This window comes from Melospiza georgiana, chromosome 9, assembly GCF_028018845.1.
Source record: "Melospiza georgiana isolate bMelGeo1 chromosome 9, bMelGeo1.pri, whole genome shotgun sequence".
Classification (NCBI taxonomy): Eukaryota; Metazoa; Chordata; class Aves; order Passeriformes; family Passerellidae; genus Melospiza; species Melospiza georgiana.
The window spans coordinates 11,297,422-11,318,516 of record NC_080438.1 but is presented as its reverse complement, the minus strand read 5'-3'; the positions used below and the strand labels follow the sequence as shown (position 1 = coordinate 11,318,516).

At 38.9% G+C, this 21,095-nt stretch overlaps 1 protein-coding gene across 3 annotated transcripts in view; it reads right to left on the bottom strand.

Annotated features, from left to right (window-relative positions):
- The window catches only part of VAV3 (vav guanine nucleotide exchange factor 3), a 147,257-nt gene that overhangs the window by 86,549 nt on the left and 39,613 nt on the right, over window positions 1-21,095 (bottom strand). For all 3 annotated transcript variants that reach the window (XM_058030245.1, XM_058030247.1, XM_058030246.1), the window contains exons 3-7: window positions 8,370-8,428; window positions 7,574-7,639; window positions 5,206-5,314; window positions 2,957-3,049; window positions 2,793-2,861 (exon numbers count right to left, since the gene is read on the bottom strand). In XM_058030245.1, the coding sequence (XP_057886228.1) occupies window positions 2,793-2,861; window positions 2,957-3,049; window positions 5,206-5,314; window positions 7,574-7,639; window positions 8,370-8,428 (396 nt within the window). The remainder of the gene's footprint in view (window positions 1-2,792; window positions 2,862-2,956; window positions 3,050-5,205; window positions 5,315-7,573; window positions 7,640-8,369; window positions 8,429-21,095) is intronic.

The following is a 21,095-nucleotide window of genomic DNA, read 5'->3' as shown; positions in this document are numbered from 1 at the left end:
GAGTTTCCCAATACAGCACGCAGCTAATGTCTGAGAGAAAATATTGCAGAAATATTTGCTCTTTGATTACTGTTGCAACTCTCCTTACTTATACACCATCATACAGAAACTATAGGAGACTGCATCAGCTTAAACACTGTATGGACACTGTCAGAGAATTCATAACAAATTAAGTCAAAACAGGTTAAGAAGTTCTGAAATCTGGGTAACTGTAATTAGTATACAGACCATTGGAATGAAAAACAGGACTGTTTAACAGAGCAAGCCACTGAAGATGATTTAATTCAAGAAATTATACACTACAAAAATAATATTCAACATTGATTTGTGAATTGAGTTAAAACATTTCACTTCACATGATGAAAACTAACAGTACACACAAGGTGAATCACCTCACTGAGGAGGATGCAGAATCTTGAAACAGATCAAATATTTAGTTGCTAGCAACTGTATGGCCTTATCCTCAGAATCTTAAGTTGCAGTACACAGACATTGTTACAGAAATGCTTCCCAATTAGTGTATTTGGAACAGGAGCACTTTTTCTAAGGAGTACACAGGGACTCAGCTAAGCACTACCCCTGAAAAACAGCTTAAGGCTAAGGGAACAATGGGTCTTTTTTGGGTTGCCATCTCTAATTCAAATCAAGTTTTAAACTAAGCTAATGTTAACATCATTTGAAGTTAATGAATATTCCAACACATACTTTCATCTCTTTCTCTCTGTATGTCCATATACATAATTCACAGGCATGCACAGGTGCACCTGTAAGTGCATTTATATGTGGGTGCACACATAGATGTACATACAAATGCATATGTACACAATATAGACAGACCTATACAGATGCAAATATAAAGCCATACACTCACTTTAAAGAACAGAACTTATAAATATGTCTGCCAATGAAAGGCACTCTCTTTAGACTGGTGAGTAATTTGGGGTAATTGTTTTTTTTCTTCAAAATGAAGTATTTTGGTATCAGCAAGCCTCTTTTAGAGTCTATTTAAGGAACATAACATCACCCTAAGGAAACAATCCTTCACCACAACCCCTTAACAGAAGAAAATCCATTCTGTTCTGAGAACACAGCACTTGCTCTTCACATCTCACTTTGCTGCAGAGCTCTCTGTAACAGCTATTTTTAGTTTAAAGCAAGCTTCCACTGCCCTCCAGCCTTCCTGCTGAGGAACTGCCACACAGACAAGGTCTGAGCAGACAAAGCATTTGCAAATATTTTTGGCTTAGGCAAGTCCTGTATTTCTTTTAAGGTTATTGGATGCCTATGAAATGCTCCTGGAGTTGGGAATAAGCAACATCTTCTAACAGCAGAACACTGAATGCTGGTAACAAAAAGCAACACAAAACAACTGAAATATAAGCTTTCTATGTGTCTCTCTAGTCTAAAATATACAGGTTTTATTCTTTTTAATCTTCTGTGATCCCATGCAATCCTTTAACTAGTAGTGAGTGCGCTGACCTCTCAGCTTGTGCTTACAGCATTCAAGCCCTTTCTGTACCCTTGTGCAGTGTTTCCATTGACTGGAATTAGGTCTTTCAACAAAAGTCAATATGCCTGGGCACACAGAGCCTTAGGAAAGGTCTACACTAACTTAGGTAGGGCACATCATGGCTTTATTTGCAATGAGTAAGAAACACTAATGCAGGACAGAATATAGATTTGTTTTCAAAAGCAAAGGAATCTCTGTGGGGAGCTGACGTAATTCAAGAAGCTAAGTTAGTTACTGATATCTGTGAATATCAGTCCAGAACATTCTCAAAGTGGAGGACATAACAGCAATCAAGAGGCAGAGTGAAAACTTCACTGAGGGGAAAAATATGGCAAGGGGTCAGCTATCATCTGCATAGTAAGTGTCAGAACTTACCATCTATCAGGATGATGCTGGAACAGCAACCAAAACATTTTTACAGACAGGCCAGGTTCTCACAGAACAGAATAAAATCCCCAACACCTCCTCCCATAACCTGAGAGCCTGTTGGACACACCATATATGGCCAAACCAGAGGTGATATTTAACAAGCAGTAACAGCTTGATGTGGCTCATGGGCCACACTGTGGGGACCCTTTCTTTAAAAAGGCCTCATAAAAGAACATTGCTTTCATTTTTCTGTGTTTAGAGAGGCTTCAGACCATTTCTCTCGTCTTCCTTTAAAGTTAGACAGACTAAAGACATGCTGATCTCTTATCAACTACAAATACATGTAAACTGTCATACTGTTTTGATTAAGCTGAAAATAAATGACACAAAGTAGCAATCACAGGAACCACTATTGTTTCAGTCAAATAGGAGGTTTCCTAGATGATTCACAGAGGATTTCCTTATCCTTTCCAGCAACAGATTCTGAGTCCTAAACTGTGAGTGTGTTCAATGATGCAGGAGCCAGGGCAGCTACAAGGAATTGCAGAGCAGCTACAGATAGCCAGTACACAGCAATTGGTAACTTAGCAGTTACAACTTTGTACCATCATTAAAATAACAGCATTTATTAGAAGATAATCCATTGCTAGAAATTATTAGCTTTTAAAGATCAAAAATACTGCAGTTTATAACAATTCACTATCTCACGTGCTAATCCTATTTATCTTACCTTATTCCCTCAAGCAGAAAAAAAATAAATTGGTAGTGTACATCTTTTTTAATGAACTAATATCCACATAAACACACCATGCATTGTATTTCAAATAATCATTTTGTGCAGTAACACGTAACACCAATATATCACAATCGGCTATGAACCTCATGTCTGTTCATTAAATATCTAATTACTCACAGGAATGTTGATGAAAACAGTATCAAACTCTGATGCTGACAGAAATCTCTTCAATGGCACCATGAAAAACTGAAAGAAAGAAATTATATATACATTGGCTATTTTAATTTACCTTCTAGACTGCTATAAAAATGCAAGTTACAAGTCTGTAAGCAGCATCTTACTTTCTCAATCGATTCCAGGGTTTCAGTGTACTTCTCTTCAGTTTGCTTTATTTCAGCAAGACAACAGCTTCTTATGTCATTTTCAGGACATTTCTGCAATTACAATGGAGTCAAGTTTAAGTCATTAACAGGCACCTAATGGATAACAAATGGTTTTATTTGTTTAGAATTACACAATTAGGATAACTGCTTCCTGAATTTCTCTGAGTACTGCAGCCTCCAAAGATGACAGAAATAACCAAGAATATTTTAATGTTCAATTAGCTGATGACTTTAGTAAAATCAAAATCAAAGTAATATTATGAAAAATTAATGTTTAGACATTAAACACTGAAGTATCAGCATGTACTCCGGAAGCTGAAATACAAGGTCACGTTTAATTTACATCCAGACTGAGAAATCTTATTTTAAATACCCAGCAGTTAATAATTCTATTAAACTTAATGGGGCTAAATCACATAAGCAACTTTGAATCCAATATTTATGGCAATGTAGTCTAATCCTTGTACTTATTTACAGTTTTTCCCCTTTTCTTTCTCAAGGGGAGCCTTCTCTTCAGACTCAACAGGAGTATGTCCTCAGATCAGGAAGCGCAGTGACCTCAAAGTTCAGCTGTTGCATATGTGTGTGTGTGCCTCCAACAAGACCCTGGATTTTTCATGTAAACCACCAGACTCATAGGACATGGAAGTAATTATCAGTAATTACATGACTCTATAAAAATAGTTTACAAGCACTCTTACCCAAGATAGGATTTACAGCATTACAGCTTCAATAAAATCCTATTTCAAATAAAAGAGTAAATAACTGAAAGATAATATGGAACTGTTCATGTCAAGCAAGGCACAGAAGCTCTGGAAATAGTAGAGGTCAGCGTGGAGGTTTGACAGAGTAACTGGATGGGGTCTTGCAGTTAGAAGCAGTGACTAATCCAAAATGTTTTCTCCAACAACAAGAAGCAGCATCTTAACAAGCAATAGAACTTCTACATACTTTCTGAAGCCTATTTATCAATTTGCAACACCCCTCAGCATATCCCTGGTTGTATCTTACTTATTTTCATCCAATGTAGAGAATTCCTGTGCTGCACACAGACCAGATAACTAGATGATGATCAAACACAGAGAGAGTCAAGAGCAGAAATTTTGCACTCTAGTTCTTTCCATTCAGAAAAACTACATTTAGCTTTTGAACAAAAGACTTTTCTAGCAATAGCAGAATTTCTAGATGAAATTTTAACACTTCAGAAACTACTCTTGAAAACCCAATTTGTGCAGTTCTTCATTTTCCCACAATGAACAGTAAGGTTCTGTCTTAGTCAGATGCAGACACAAGTAACCGTTTTGCAAAAATGCAGTCTTACGAGGAGAATTGTGCTTGGTGAGCATCATCATGGTCACCCTCATCTCAAATTTATTCCCAAATTCTTTTGTACAGGGAAGGAGACATTCACAGTTAACTGTAGGTAATTAATTTCTATAAAGTATTAGAATTTGGCATTATTTAGACTTTCAGCTATTTTTTACCTTTAGCTCAATACTGTCCAAAAAATGTTTGCATATTCGCCCCATTGCAGAAGTTGCTGTACTCAGTAGTTTATATCCATCTGCAAAACTTGGGCATTTGTTGTTCATCAGTACTTATATGAGTGATGCAAACAAATCCTGGCATTCCATTCACTTCAGTTTTGAGCTCATCTAACCCAAAGAGACCACTAACACAGACACTTTTGGCAGAAATTGACATACCAATTTTTCTATCCACACTGGAAACATCTAGAATTTGAGTGCAATACACAAAAGGAAAGGGGGAATAAGAAATAACGTGTGATACCAGTACAGGTAAGAAAAGCTGCCTCTGGAGTTCAGCTACACCTAGGGAAAACTTGGTGGAATAGTTTACTTTGCAACATAAACCTACATGGTCGGATAAATTCATTAATTTGAAACAAGTCTCAGTTGTCCTTGTTAGGCTAGTCACCTAAACTATGGCTGAAATAATAATATTATACGCAAGAATATCACAAAATTATAACAAATTTGAAGGTAGGACACTTTCAAGCAAGCAATTCAATTAACTGTTCTTAAAATAGCTGGTAAATTTTACTACTCAAAACTATCAAAGTAATTATTGTATTTCATTTAAGAATCACTTTTTTTAAGCTTACTATAGTTATTGTTTTCCCCTTTACTCAAAAAGTATGCAAAGCATACTAGGCATGGAAAGCAGCTAGGAACTGGAAAACATACAGGTTGCTGTACTGCTTCATCTTTCATTAGGTCTTCATAAACTTCACCACCTTCATCTTCTCCATAGACACAATCATACAACTCCTCATCTTCCTCAACACCAGTTTCACTGAAAAGATAAGAAAAGAAAAAAAAATGTGCAGCACAGACAAAGTACCACCAGCTCTGCAAGGGACTACTCATAGGAGAAAGTTCTACAGTAAACAAACAGATTAATTAATAGAATAGCTAATGAAAATAAGGGAAATTAGGTCCATTAATTTTATTTTCTCAATTCATTTAAAATAAATTTTACAGAATCAACACAATACCGAAGACTAATGAATTTAGAACTACAGGGGAACTAAACCAGCAGCAAAAGCAACACCTCAGGACAGTTTTGTCACAAGCTACAATCCATGTCCCTCTTTTCCTTGACCTTTTCCCCAACACATCCAGTGAAGAGGAGCTGCCTCTCCTTACTGCCTGCATCCCACTGCACTGGGATGTGAGACTGTTACAGGTCTTCTCCCTGTCTGCAGAAAGCATGAGCCAGGGTAAAATACACCAGAGACTGCAGAGCCAGCACTGAGGCACTGTACCTCCGCATCATAAACCAGAATCTGGATCGTCTCACACACCCTCCAGCAACACAAAAATGAACAAAGGAACCAATCAAACTGAAAATCAGTTCAACAAAAACAACTATGTGCAAGTGATGCCCTGCGATTACCCAGACCACAGAAATACAGCAGAAAGTCAGTGCTCAACTCTGCCCTCAGCTAATTCAGCTTCATTACAGTCAGCCCTGCTAGAGTGTAACCTGCTTTGTGCTAGGATTGCATCAAGCCTATAATAACTCTCACTCCTATTCCTTAGGGTAAGTCTACAAAAAAACCCTAAAAGATATTGAAAGCGGTCGAGTCACAAAAACAATATCGAAACTGGATCAGATATGCAGACAATTTTGAGGTTTGTCCTGTTGGAAGACAACACTGAAACCCTTCAGAGTAAAAACCAACAGGTTAGTCCAGTGTTTCAGTTCCCACCAGCAGTGATGCTGTGCTGGCACTTCACATTAAACACTGGCAGCTGTCAGATGCAGCACACACTCCATTCTACCACCTCTGCTCCAGGGAACAAAAGCTGGCAAAAAGGCAGAGGAAGGGTAGAAACATTTAGCTACTACAGTTCTTTCTGACAAGAAGACTTAAATTAATTTTTAATTCTTTAGACGCCATTTAAACTCAGGGAAAATTAAATCAATTTCAAATAAACTTACTGATAATTGAGGGAAACTAAAAAATGTGAGCTATTTGCATTATTCACTGGCACATTTGTTTCTTATTCTTGAATTGCTTCCTCCACAATTGAGACAGCATCCAACTATTAAATTTCTGTTAATAATTTTCATAATTTGTTACACAAGAAGAGTTACAAATCAATTTCTTTGGTATGATTTGTTAGGTTTTTATTTTTCTTAATGAAAGACTGTCTCACAATGCTGAATTTACATACCCATTTAAGAACTGGTGGAACTATTTTCAAACAGTTATAATGCCACCACATCTAAGAGATAAGGACATCACCTCTTGTCCACTTGGGTCTCAGAGGAGACTACAACTGCTACCTTCTGCATGCTCTGCTACACAGAGTGAAAAGCAATTATCTATGAGACAGTCAGTCAGCTGCAGAGACAAGGACAAGCTTTGCAGGGAAAGTGGCAAATTGAGCAATGCCAATCACACTGAGGTTTCCCTTCTTTATAGGCACTGAAGAAACAAATCCCTGGCGTGAACAGGAGCTTCTTTCCCACACTGCAGGAAGCGACATGCAAGGAGTGCTGGTGAACTTTGAGCCTTGGAACAGGGAGCTCTGACCTGGCTCTTGTCCAACACGATCCCTCATGGATCTTGAGAGATCCCAGCCATAGGACACAAGAGTATCCTGACAATCCTGCAAACACTTACCCAGAAGAGGTAAATGCACTCACATTAAGAAATTCACTGACTTTAGGGAAAAGATCCTGAATTATGATCCAAACACTCATTTTCTTTGCCAGTTAGCAAAGACAATTTCCTTACAAGTGATATTGCAATCTTCTGAAAGCATTCTCATAGTGCTGACAGGTGACTTAGAAATGCATTCTTTATTTCCTTTGCTACAAGCACCCTCTGTGAAACATGCTGCTTTATATACACAAATGCAGCATAATAATTCCAGTAAGTTTTCATAATTAATTCTTCCTGGTCAGCATAATAACTAACAAAATATTTACTAATTGAATTAATATCTCATTCTCATTAAAACTATATGTTCTACAGCACAATACAAACAATAGCATGCAATTGAAAGACAAAAATCTGTAATTAATATATTTACAACGTACTCTATCAAATCAGGTAAACCTTTGTAGATATCTTCATCATCAACACTTTCTTCTGTAGGGAAGGGCCTATAGAAAGAAAAACAGCATTAATTACAGACACCACTAGCCTAGTCATATAGTGGATTTCTGTTTGGCTTCCAAAATTTTCACACTAATTATTGTATACTAATGAGCTCATATGGTCCCCCCTTTCTCTGATGAGCAGTGTATGTGTATTTGTACTTCATTATGTGGGTTGACACTTAATATAATAAAAACTCTACCAGGCACAGTTGTTATAAATCACCACTAATACACACCATTGACATTTTTCAACTGGAAAAAATTATCAAAACTTTCAGGTTAGATCTGGTTGGAGTTTTGTTGTTGTTGTTTCTTTTTAAAAACAAGAATCTCACAACTTAGCTGATTTTGCTGATTTTTTAGAAGCCAGAAAGAAAAGAAACCCCATTTGTCTCTAAATAAATCAGCACGGCATCAGCTTGACTTCTGATCCCTGTGTCACAATTTTCACACAAGTTCTGCAATACCAGAACTGCTGCTCCTCTGTTCACCTCCTGTTTCAGTGCGAGCAGAACACACCACTCAGGCCCTCCAGGGAGTGTACAGAGGTAGCACACACCTTCTGGAGCTCCTCAGAGGTCCAGAGCCTTGCACACCTGCCCACCTGGCCACCTGGCTTACAGCTGGAGAAGCTCTCAGTGGGGGACACCGCCTATACTGCCTCTAACAACCTTGCCAAGGAGCATCCCACCACGAGGCATTAGTGCCACCGTTCCCAATAGCAATAACATACCTTATGCCTGTGCCTAGGGCAATGGGAGTGCGGGAAAGCTTCGAAAGTGTTTCTATCACCTGCAGGAGAGGGAAGCAAACTCTGATTAGTTGTAGAACAGAAGCAATAAAACATCTTGTTCCCTATTGCTTCGTTATCAGCAGCACTACTTCAAATCAAATTATATAAACAGAGACAAAATCTGGCTGTGCCAAACACAGTTTGCAATTGGACCTGGATGCACTTGGAATTAGATTTTGTCCTAAGATCGCTTGGGCTCTTTGGCTACCGCAGCAGGAGGAGTTTGGGCAGCAGAGGGAGCCAGAGGCCGAGGCAGCAGAAGCCCGGGGAGGCGGCGGGCAGACAGAGCGAGCTCCGCTGGGCCCTCCCGTCGGGCACGGCCGCACAGGGGAGCCCGGAACCCTTCCTCATGGCTGGCATAGGGCGGCACTCTGGGAAACCTCATCCTAAGAGAACACCTCCTGTAAGCGCTGAGGTTACACACAAAGCGAGGGGCAGCGTTAGGAAGGGTGGAATACACATATATACACACACGGTCACATACATGAGGTTGTTTGCTGGCAATTGAATTCATACAAGACCTATTTGACTCTGCCTGGCCAGCCCTCTCCACCATTACTGTTTACTCACACGCAGATATGCGAGTCTTATTTGCTAGAGAGAGAAAAGGGCCCAAAATGACCCTGCCTGAATGTCCACACTTCAGTGACAAGGTTTCTCCTGAACTCCTCAGAAGTTTCAGCTTCTATCTTTTCAAATCAAAATCCATATTAAGCTGAAAAGAAATCTCACAAGAAGCTTTTATTCAGAAGTAGCAAAATTCAGTACAGCAATTCTACATTTCTACATTTCACAGGCATTTGGGAATAATCACTACAATTTCAGTTGTTTATTTTTGAAGTTCTAATTACAAGACTGCCATGACCATAAAAGAGAGTTAAAAGTGCATCTCTCTAAGGAAGGAAAATTACATGTTTACACAGGAGAATGACAAAGTAAAAACCACAGAGAAATATCACAAACTACAGCTTAAACTGAAGTTACAAAGTCTCCACAGTGAATAATAATTCAGAGGCAGATGAGCAAAATTAAGAATTAATGTTAGATTAATCCTGTGAAAACAATATTTGGAGTTCATTTAAACAGCTGTGAAAATTAATGCCATAAAAAAAAACTCGTTTTGCCTAGCAGCAAAGAATAATAAAAACAAATAAATATGCCATTAACATAATCAAAGATGGGGGCACATATTTCCCCTCTGAACAGAAGAAATGCAATATGGTCTAGAATAAGCTTTAGAAATTGTGAATAAAAGTTGATTAAATAAATGGCAAAATGAATTAAAAACTATTTCATGTTAATCAAAATACCAAAATTGAAAAAAGACTCCTTTAACAAGTCTTGGTGTTGCAGGGGAGTTCTGGTTTCCATAGCAGACCAGAACCTACCCCTGCACACCTGCAGCTGCAAGAGCCCTGAGCCACACGAGACAAGATGCTGCAGGATTCACTGGCAAAATGATCTGCCCTGATGCATGGGTGGGCATTGATCGGCAAAATCAGAGGAGGCTTCATGGTTCTCAAAACAAAGAGGGGCAAGTCTGGTGAACTGAATATCCCTTACTTGTTTGAACATGATATTTCCCAGCATACAAAAAATCTCTTGCAAACTATTCCACCCACGCAGACCCTTTTCCTTAGAGGGATTCTCACTTATCTAGCATAATCAAAGCCAGTAGACATATGGCTTACTCCTCACAGCTAATTACAGCTCCTTCAAGATCACATTAAAAACAAAAAAAAAAAAGCCGTACAAATAAAATTACGAATTTTAGGTAGGTAACTAGCAAGCATGGTTCCCAAAGTGTACTGCCGAGTTACATTTTAGAGCTATCAATATGTACACAAACAAAAGCAAGATTTATACATAAGAGGAATAGAAAACTCTTTCAGGAACTGATGTGAAAACTTGGAGGGGGCGGGCACAGAGGCCCACAATGACACCCACACACACTGGGGAAGCCAGAGAAGCATTTACCAGAAAACGTGCAGAGAAAAGGGTGGAGAAAGGAACTGTATGACTAGAGACAACAGGAGACAAGAATCTTCCCTGCCCTTAGAACAGAAACCATTAAGCATTCCAGTCTCTAGTAAAGATTAGAACACAGATTCAACTTCCACAGGACAAAAGATAATGCTTACCCATTGAACCACTCCTACTAAACCACAGCTTAAAACAGCTCTATCAAGAAACAGAACCATATTTACCGAGAGGCATTTTTCTTGCACTTGTGGTTTCCCTAAAGAATTCTAAAGAAAATGTCAAGAATACTTAGATCAGTAATCACACATGGAATTACCACTTCTGGTCAACACACCAATCCAGTATCATACACATGTAAATGTATTTGCTCCAACAAAAGGTGGGGCAAAGCAAGACTCTCCTTCTACATGAAATTTCAGTTCTTTGGTTCTGAGACACTACAGAAACAACCAACAGTTCCCAAATGTCATGGTCCATGGGGATGACTGCAGTTATGTATGGGCTGAATTGTCTGATAAACAGAATTTCAATAATCATTCAGCAAAACTAACTTAAATGCAGCAAAATGTCTGATTTGCAATAACTGACAAAAGAAAGATTTAGGAGTTTTTCAGAACAGTGATTGTTTGAAGCCCTGTACAGTTGATATGAGGGAACCTATAATATTCTGAACTCCAAAATTACAATGTACTATACACATTAAAGTCCCTAACATGCAATTTAGCACTTTGCATGTGCTTTTTTTGCTTTGCTTTCTTCCTTTCAGCAGAGCTTTAATCCCTTTTATGCATTTAACCCTAAATGATCACCCTGCTCTCTTCCCAAGCAAGAACTCTGACAGATGCTCCTGTACTTTGAATAAGGCTTAACTGGATCTTAGTTTAAGTGCAAAAGTAGCACTCCTTGCCTGTACAAAGTCCAGAACAACAGGGATACCATGCCTGGTGCTGCTCTGCAACAAACAAATGTACAAAGGGCTGCAGAGTTTTGCACGCACAAGACCAGCAGGAGCAGTCAGCAAAAAAACAGGTACTCAGTAAAGATTCCTAATTGATATTCTGGCCACCTACAACACAGAAAAAAAAAGAAACATTTACACTCCAAAATATCCTACAACGAATACATTCCTTCACACTGAAAAGCACAATAATTCTGTCATTTGCCTGCAGGGAACCTGACACTGGGCGATATTAGCAAGAGGCTTCCAGGCATAAAAGGAAGCCTCACTCAGCCACCCCAGAGCAGCTCCTTTCACTGCCTAACACCACGAGACAGAGGTTAAGCAGGTCTTTAGAAGTCACATCAAAGTCACATTCACTTCAAGAAGATGTGAACATCCAAGTTTGTTTTTCAGTACATAGGCTGTTTATGCAAAATATGACACAAAATTCAAATCTACAGCGTCGGAAGAGGAAGCACACCTCAGCCCACACCCTGGTGGGTGAGTGGCTCTGCTCCTCATTCATGTTTCAGGCACTGCTGGCAAGAGCAATGATCTCACATTGCTCTCATCATTAACTCTTTACTTCATTAGGAACTCTAACACCTTTTTTTTGCTTCATATTTATTATGGCTTGACTTGACTTCCAGTTGTAGGTCAGACTCTCCAGTTTATATAAGAACTTTAAAATGCTTTGCCAAAACATTATTTTGTATTTTCCTGCAGCCATGCTCTTCAGTTTATCACATCAGATATTCCTGTGCCTGCTTACAGCAGCAGTACACTAGAGGGACTATTTTACAACTTTCCATAGCGTTAGCGTGTCTGAGTTTAAAATGTCTCTTTCTACAGTATTTTAGTTGTGTCTCTTTTTAATCTTGTTTCTTTAAAAAGAACTTGCAAATTATGCAATTAAAGAACAGATTAGGTACATTTTAAGAGTACTTTTCCACTTTTAGAAGAAACAGAAGTAAATGATTTTGCAACTCGCTGTCTCAACAAACAAGCAATAACTCTGTGCTACTGACAGCTGCTATAATAACTATGCCCATATTTATATTTCTGATATTTACCTAAACTGAAAATGTTAAGTGATCCACAAATATTGATGGCATTATTTTCATAGCTTATGCCAATAAAACCTAGAAAGACTCACTTGTGGTTAGATTATCAAAGCAGTTGCTTCCATGCAGGCACTTCTATCAGGTTGTGTTTTCCTACTGCACAGTAAAAGTCAGAGCTCTGGGCAGATCATGAAAAACAAAAAGCCAATGCATATAGAAATCCAGTGTTTCTGGAGAACACAACACCATACATTCTCTGCACACAGGGTGAGGCTCTTATGAGGCCAATCTTAAGTGCCTCATCTCCAGGACACTTTAAAGCCAGAACTGCCAGTCATGCCCACATGCTGAGTGAGGTCTCATGAAGCTGTTTTCACTCATTCACCAGACTGGTGAGGAGGAGGGGAAAGAGAAGCATCATTTTGTGTCTGTGTCACTCAGAGACAAGATGAAAATGCTAGACATAAACATCGTCTCAAATTGCTTATGTGAAGAAAGGTTCATCTTGGGCTACTGTAGAGTTTACCAGGCTCTGGACAACCCTAGATCAATACTTCATTTGGCACAGAGGGGAGTGGGGGGAGTTGAAATATATCTATTGATTAATATGTATGAATATTGTACACTAATTCATCACTAACTTTTGAACCAAAAGACCTCTAGGAACTGCTACATTTCAACTTTACTTGGTTAACAGATAAAAAGAAAAAAAAGCCCCATACATTAAGCCAGACAGCTCCAGGATGATTACACAGCTGCTGATCTAATGAGCATATTATTCTAAGTAAAGCGCGTTCATAAGCTAAATTGAACATTTTCTCTCCATCTGCCTTCTTTGGGTACCGTTAGTAGTCTGTGTTGCTTCAGGTTAGTTTTAATCAAGCCACAAGCCTCTAGGGAAGGAGAAAGGATGAGGGCTTTTCCCAAAGTCAAAATGAATGAAAACTCCTTAAAATGAAAGGAAAGAAGGGGGTGGGGGGGAAGAAGATTTAAAAAAAGAGAGAGAGAAGAAAAAACCTGACCTAAAAGCAAACCTTTGTTTGACATACTGGCATCTCTAACACATCCCTTAAAAACAAAAAAAAACCCCAAACTACAAATGCCAGCTCTGCAAATATGCCCCTACTAAATACTGTTGTGGCATGCACTGAAGTGTCAAATCCATACAGACACAAAGATCTGAAAGACAATTTACAGCCTTGGCACCTGCGCCAACACCTCCTTAGGAACAGGACAGACTGCAGACCTCCAGCAGGTAGAAATGTCATCATCTGTGTTTCATTACACATAGCTTCACACTCCTGACCTTCACCTCATTCAGACAATGAAATCCAGGCTTTAGGTGTAGAGCACTGATAGGTGCAATCCAAAGGAAAGGCACAAATTTACTTTCCACTGGGGTCATCACCAGCTGTGGGATGCTGCCAGTTTTCTTACTGACATCACCTTCAGCCATCCTGATTCCAGCTCTCTCATTGTCCATGTCCATTCTTCCATTTCCACTGAACTACACCCTAAGGAAACACACCTGAGGACTACTTCATCCCTCCTTCCCATCAATGCTCAGCACTGGCAGGGGAGCAGTAAGGAAAATAGATCAACCGTCCCGGGGAACCGTGGCAGAGAAATTCACAACCCCGAGCCAAGTCTTTGTGACTGACAGGAGCCTGCCAGCAGCCGTGAAAGAAAGGTTTGAAACCAGGTGCCAAATGCTTTCATGCAGAGGCAGCAAGGGTACGATTGCTGTAAAAGCTGGTTTTGGCAGTCATGCACGTTTCCTCTGAGCCCCAGCTGCGAGAGGAGAGCTCAGAGGTGCTGCTGTGCCGCAGGGAAAAGCCTGGCTGGCTCTGGGCATGCAGACCTTCATACCCTACATGCAGTGCCCTAGGGGAGTCTCATCTCCCATGCATTCTCCCTGGTGTTAGTGTCTCCACAATAAAGTGGCAGCAAAGTTCCTCCATAGTAAAAAAAAAAAAAAAAGAAAAAAAAGGCAAAGACAAAAAGCCTCCTGGGTGTTGCCGATCTGTTCGTAGATAAGATAAATACAGAGATGCAAACCGCTGGGACTTCAAAAGCCCCAGGGAATCAACAGCTACAGAAGATGCAATTTTTTCTCCCAGGTCTTCTAAGAAGGAGAGAGGCCAGACGGGCAGTTTGGAACCAGGAAGGCAGGCAAAGCTCCTAGAACACTATTCTTACAAACCACTCAAAGATATGAGGACAGTTGGCCTCATGTCCAAAAGGACGGGTTGATGCCAAGAATATTTACCCTCTTTTGCACACTCGACATTTTACTCCTTTTATCACAAGTGATGATTCTGGTCATGCAAACTCTGGAACTAGAACAATGGGGCTGGCTGACAGAACTGCACATGAGAATCCTAAACTTTAAAGGAGGAAAAAGCAAAACCAAATGCTCTCTGGGAATCAGTAAAACTCAATATCATGTTATTAGAACTATAATGAGCAAGTCTTGACTAATCTATATCCAATAATGGACACAAATGTGTATATATAGCTTTAAAAATTGTACTTAAAACACCATTTTTCAAAGTTTAGGTCCCTGATGAGGCTACACTTACTAGTCCAAAAGGAAGAAAGGTTCCCTAGATGGCTCTGTTCTTACAGGGAAATGAAAAGGGTTTAAATCGCACAAGCAGCACTGTCCTGCTCATCCCTTGGTTCATTTTGTCCACAATGCCAAGAGACTCCCTAACGCAAGCACAGAGGGAAGGAGTTTGAGCAGCTGCTTCCTGTCTGCAGCTTGTGGTTTTGATTCTTTGAATACCTTCAGCCCTCACCATGCCTTCTGGGGTGTTAAATTTGAGGCTGGTTTTTTGGCTGGGTTTGATTTTTTTTTTCTTTTTCTTTTAAGATCTTGCTTAAAGAATGACAACCTGTAAGCATTGCTGTGTTATCAACACTGCAACTCACATCAGAGAGACTGCCTCAGAGCTCTTCTAAACGTGGAATTGGAGCTTGTCCTTTCTAGTGCATGTACTACATTTCAGGTTTTGCATGAAGGGCAAAAGAACACAAAAAGATATTCCTAGGACAGTACAGCAAAACCCTATCTATTAAGTCATTCCAGTTTTCCTTCAGAATAAACACTACAGGATAACCTAGACTCAGAAACAGCTGTATTCAGCTTCAGACTGTATTCAGCTTTGATCAAGTGCTTGTTTTCAATGCTTTTTGAACACTTACTGATGACATCATAATTTTTTTACCATATTTTATATAGGTCATAACAGTAATCAATCATGAAAGAAATGGGGGTTTTTCCTGCATTTTAAACAGAATATCTTAATACCATTTCTTTTTTTACCTAAATGTAAGCATTCCATTTAAAATCCCTAATGACTGAATAGGGAGATTATCAAAGGTGTTCAGACTTGGATAAGTGGGGACATGTGGGGTTTTTTAAATATGAAAGGACAGAAATCAGTGTTGTGTGTTTTCCAAACTTACATTTCTTTTGCCCCTGCCCTTTGACAGACTTCAGATGACTATTTTTATATGTTTTGAAAAGAACAAGCAAATTTTCTAAACTGCAACCACCAGTTTGTACACTCTGTATATACATTTTGGGTGTTTGTGACCTTGGATGTTTAAAATTGGCATACAGATATTTTAGAAGGAAAATAGTGCTTACATATTCATTATTGATTGCGCCTCCAATACTGTTTTAGGTATGCATCCTGCAGTTTAAATGGCATGTGGTTTCCTCACTCCCACTGTGTTATTTCACTTTAACATTTAAACAGATTCTTTGTCAATTTTGACCCTTTCAAGAACAATACTCAGAAGAGGCTGTGTAATGGAGTTTTTCTTCTTTTGTGCTAAAAGGAGAGGAAGAGTTTTTCTTCCTGTCTTGAGTGAACCAGTCACTGCCACACTTCTCCCTTTTCTGAGTTTACTTTAACCATTGACTACACAAATTTAACTGGTGTGTGGCTTTGCTTAGTGGTATCAAGTCATACCCGAACCATGCATTTGAATTTACTCCAGTACATAATCAATGAAGATAGGAATATTTAGTAGGCAAAATTACAGACTGTATATCTCCTTATACTCTGCAAGAAAAAAACCTTCTCTGTTACAGTGCAAAGGGAAGTGAGCTGTTCTCTTTGCTGCAGTTGCCCTCAGCTCGCTCACGGTGGCTCACAAAAGCTCACAGCACTCTTTAAGGCCTCACACTCTTAGCAGATCTCTCTACCAGAAGAGACAAGGGATTAGATCAGCCCAACAGAAAAGCACCTGCCTCCAACACTACAAAAAGATACACAGTAAACAGGATGGCATAACTCTGACATTTCACTGTCTTCCACGCATTTTAGAAATCATCAGATTTGATATGGGATTTAAAAAAATTAAAAACTTGGGAGGACACGCTGCAACGGAAGTGGCATTGTCAGCTTCTATTATTGAAACTTGGTAAGAGCCGTGGTTTGCTTTTCTCCCTAATCATATGTTCACTTAGATCAAAAAAAAAAAAAAAAAACTAAGTACAGTTGCAGTAGTGGAAGAAAATATGCAGAAAAATACATTCCCATCATGTTTGTACCCAGTTCTCCTTGAGCTGGATCCTTATACTGAAAATTACAAAATGAATGAGAGAAACTAACTTGCTATTTTTATTTTTTACTGCGTAATTATGGTCTTATTACTAAAAACATGCAGCAGCTTGCAGGCTGTATTATCTATGTGCTACACTTCCAAAATGCCACTGCAGAACTACAGAGAAAGTGGGATTGATTACTTTCTTTTAATGTTTTTAAAATGCTCTTCTGTAGCTTTCACTTGTCTGGATCTTGAAAAGAACATTGAGTTCTTAAAGTCTGTGATGGGGATCATAGTATGTATTTTAGATGTAGATACTGTGGTAAATAAGAGCATACCAGGAGATAAGTTATTATTCACCACATAGTCATATTTACTATTAAGATGTCTCTTGGAATTTCACCAGCTCTGATGACTACAGAAACTTTTGTCCTCTACTTGTGCTCTTCACCCACTGTTCTAGCCCAACTCTATGGTCATGTCATAAACTACATTTGAGAAATGGCAGGCAGAGATAGAGGAAGGGACAGATTCCTGAGCATGTTATTCTGAAAGGCAGGTAAGGTCCACTGCTTATTTCCCAGCTCTGCTGCTTCAAGAGGCCATCTGCCACAGTAGAGGCAGTAATCTCTGACATTAATATTGCCTCTTGAAGCACACAGCATTGTACCTAACTTTTGCTCTAGGTTTTATATTTCTAGGTTATATAAGTTTTGCTCTAGGGCTCATAGACATTTCCAAATATTTATTGTGGAATTGTGCTTCAAAACATTTGTGAAAGGGCACGGGCCAGAACACATCCCAGATTGGCAACAAGTCAAAAAGCTTCATCTAAGGCCAACTTCAGTCATCACTATTTATGATAAAAACACCAGTAGAACATATGAGTACAATGAAACTCTTGACATGAATTTAGTTGGGCATTTCAGTCCAATACACTGAATCCAAACCAAGCCCAATATCCCAAGCATTATTAGTCCTGCTCCAGTCAATCTCAGCAGCAGCCTACAGTGAGCAAATGCAAGAGCCGAATGCAGGCAAGCAGATGCACCTAGAAAACACACCAGAAAAGGTCATGCTTTGTGAAAAACAAAGGCTCTCACATCATTTGTAGTCAATGCAGAAAGGCATTTTGGGGAGATAAAATTCAGAAAAAATACATTTCAGTTAAGCAATGTTGCATGAGTGGTTTTATCAAACATACAACATGAAAGATAAATCTTGTCCAATACCAACATTCTCCCAGCATTTTGTCATAGATTTTATGGTCTCAGTGAAAGCCACTACTTGTGCAAGTGTTACATTTTTATGGCTCAATTATCGTGGGGAGAATTTCAAATTGAAATTCATATCCAGCAGTAATCTGAATTACACCTCTACCTTCTTTTTTTACATCAAACTTCAAATTTAAAACCAGGGTCAAAATATATACAGGCTGATGAACATTAAATTGAGTGAAACAGCCTCAACGCTGAATTTTTTAAAAGCTGTTCACCATTACAGCTTGTAATTTTATCCAACACTACCTGTAATGTTTCTTAAAATTGTGTTCCTCCACATATCTACCTTTTTACTTGTCAGGCACTCATTTCACTGCTCAGAGGTATTTCCAACAGCACAAAAATTCCCTTACTGCATTCATACCAAAAATAGTAGCAATGAAACAGCATCAAAACCAGCTTAACTGAGGCAGATGCATGAAATATAAATCTTCAGACAACAGCAAAGTCAGAAGCTATGGAGAGATAGAAGTTTCAGGAAATAAGAGCAATATCAACAGGAGAATGATGTAAGTTGAAGGAGAGAGAAAGAGGCACTAGAGGAAGATGAAAAATACAATTCAAAAGACTTAATGTAGTCAGCTTCTGAAGGGGTTTGAGATTACAGAAACATCACCTCAAAAAGTAGAAAAATAGGTAAGGAAACTGAAACAAAACCTGTAAAGCAAATGAAACAAAATGAGAACAAGGAAAATAAGAGTTTCCTGCATGGTAATATGTTAAAGAGATGATCCATGTTTTCCACCAAAAGGAACAAAAATATCAACATAGAAACTTTGCAAGCTGCATTAACACTGTTGGCTCGTTGCTGTAGCTGAGGTACCACAGGCAGAGCACACACAGCAGAGACTTTGTGAGGTGTCTGGAGGAGGACAAGACACAGTCTAGATTTAGCTTTTTGAAACTTTAAATTACTGCTGTTCAAAGGTAATACAGCCATAAAAAAAACACCCTCATTCAATAATTTTACACTGTAGCCTATGGAGAAATGCCCTTAAGATCTGCATACAACAAATTATAATTATTGATTTTATATTAAGATGAAGGCCTAGTTGTTGGTCAAAATTACGTGTTACATATATAACAAACAGGCCAGGCTACCGCTGGACAAGTTTAAGTTTTCAGTGGATTTTTGATTACTGATGTACTCTGGTTTCTCACTGTCTGTGACACTCGGAACACGCACCACACATCTTCAGAACAGCTACTACAGCTCATTAAGATCCAACAGAGCAGGCAAGGAAAATAGCTTCTGATGATGAAAATAGCTCTGCCTTGCTAGTTCAGGGCTCCTCTGTCTATGAGAAGCTGCACAGAAAGGGCACTTTTTTCCCTTAAGACTCTAGTCTGCCAAGTGAACCAAGATGGATCAGTTTTAAGCCATCATAAGGTCTGAGGCACCTGTCAGATGGACTCTTTCCTACTGGCCAAAGAGGTTAGAAACCAAGGTACAAGGTCACACCACAAAGTGCTTGAGAGCGCTGACTTTGCTTTTAACATTTTACCATACATTATGAAACAAATTTATTGAATTCCCCTTCATAGAGTTCTACACTTGCAAACAAGCAAAGAAGCAGTCATTACTCTGGTATCATACACCAAAGCAACAAATTTCACTGCCTGAGCAAACTGTTTACAGTGTGCACACTAAGAGCAGAACAAGAGTTCATGTTAGTAAATTTAGATTTAGAAGCTTCATATTTTTCTTTGTATTAGAGGACTGATCTTTTTTTCCACATAATCTCATGAATTAGCATAGAAAGCTGCTCAATTTCTCCATGGGCCTATATTGTTTTTACTTGACAAAATATACCTTCTCTCAAATATTTCTGAAAACAACTGCCTCTAAAACAGCATCTGTATGCTTTTTCCATTTCTGGGCAACCAGTTGGAAAATAACTCAGCTTTTTAAGTTTGCATTCTCAATAGAGTAGTGCAATAAAGCATCTTTTATGACTCCCAGAAAAATATATCTAAGGAGAAAAAAAGCCTATGCTCAGTAACTTGTGCCTGCTTTCCTAAAGGAGACACATCTTTTCATTAAGTCAGAGCCAGAAACATCCTGATAACACTTGCTGTTGGTTTATTTGCACATACTCCATCTACATCAACAGTAGGTGAAGACCTGTCTTTGAGACCTTTCTATGCCTCAAACAGCTCAGACTGCCAGCACTACCCTGAGTCTCTGCTCTGCAAACACACACAAGCAGAAATGCCCTATGAAAGCATGAACACGCCATAGAGCACACTGCACTTCCCTGTCTTGCCTGGCATTTTTTGGGTCAGCCCAGAGCTGTGTTTTGGCACAAGACTCTTGCTGTTTTCTGTGTAGCATATACTCTGCAAAGTAAATGCCTGCTTATCTTGATCAGCTTCTGGAGTTCATAATCCAGGCTTCTAAAAAAAAAAATAAAATTGCTATTGCTCAAATATTTTTTACTACCTTGTTTTTTCTGACACAAGTCCTGTTTTCTGGATTCAAACACCCCAAATAGTTTTTAGCCACATTTGTGAGTACTGATTTGGTAAGAAATAGAAAGTCAAGCCCTCCTCTCAATGTTCTTTATTTCAGTTTTAAATGAGGAATCAGTTAACTTCATTTAGAATTTGATAAATGAGCTCTGAGACATTCAGGAAAAGTAAATCTGGTACAGGTACATGTTGGATTTCTTGAGACATTCCAGCAGTTCATATATGCATATATTGATCCAAATACATTACAGAACAATAGATGAAGTATAGACAGTTATATGAATAATCTTGCCTAAAGACTTGTCTGTTGCATTACAAACTGACTACTGCTTAATGTCAACCTTCTTCAAGAAAATATGGTTCT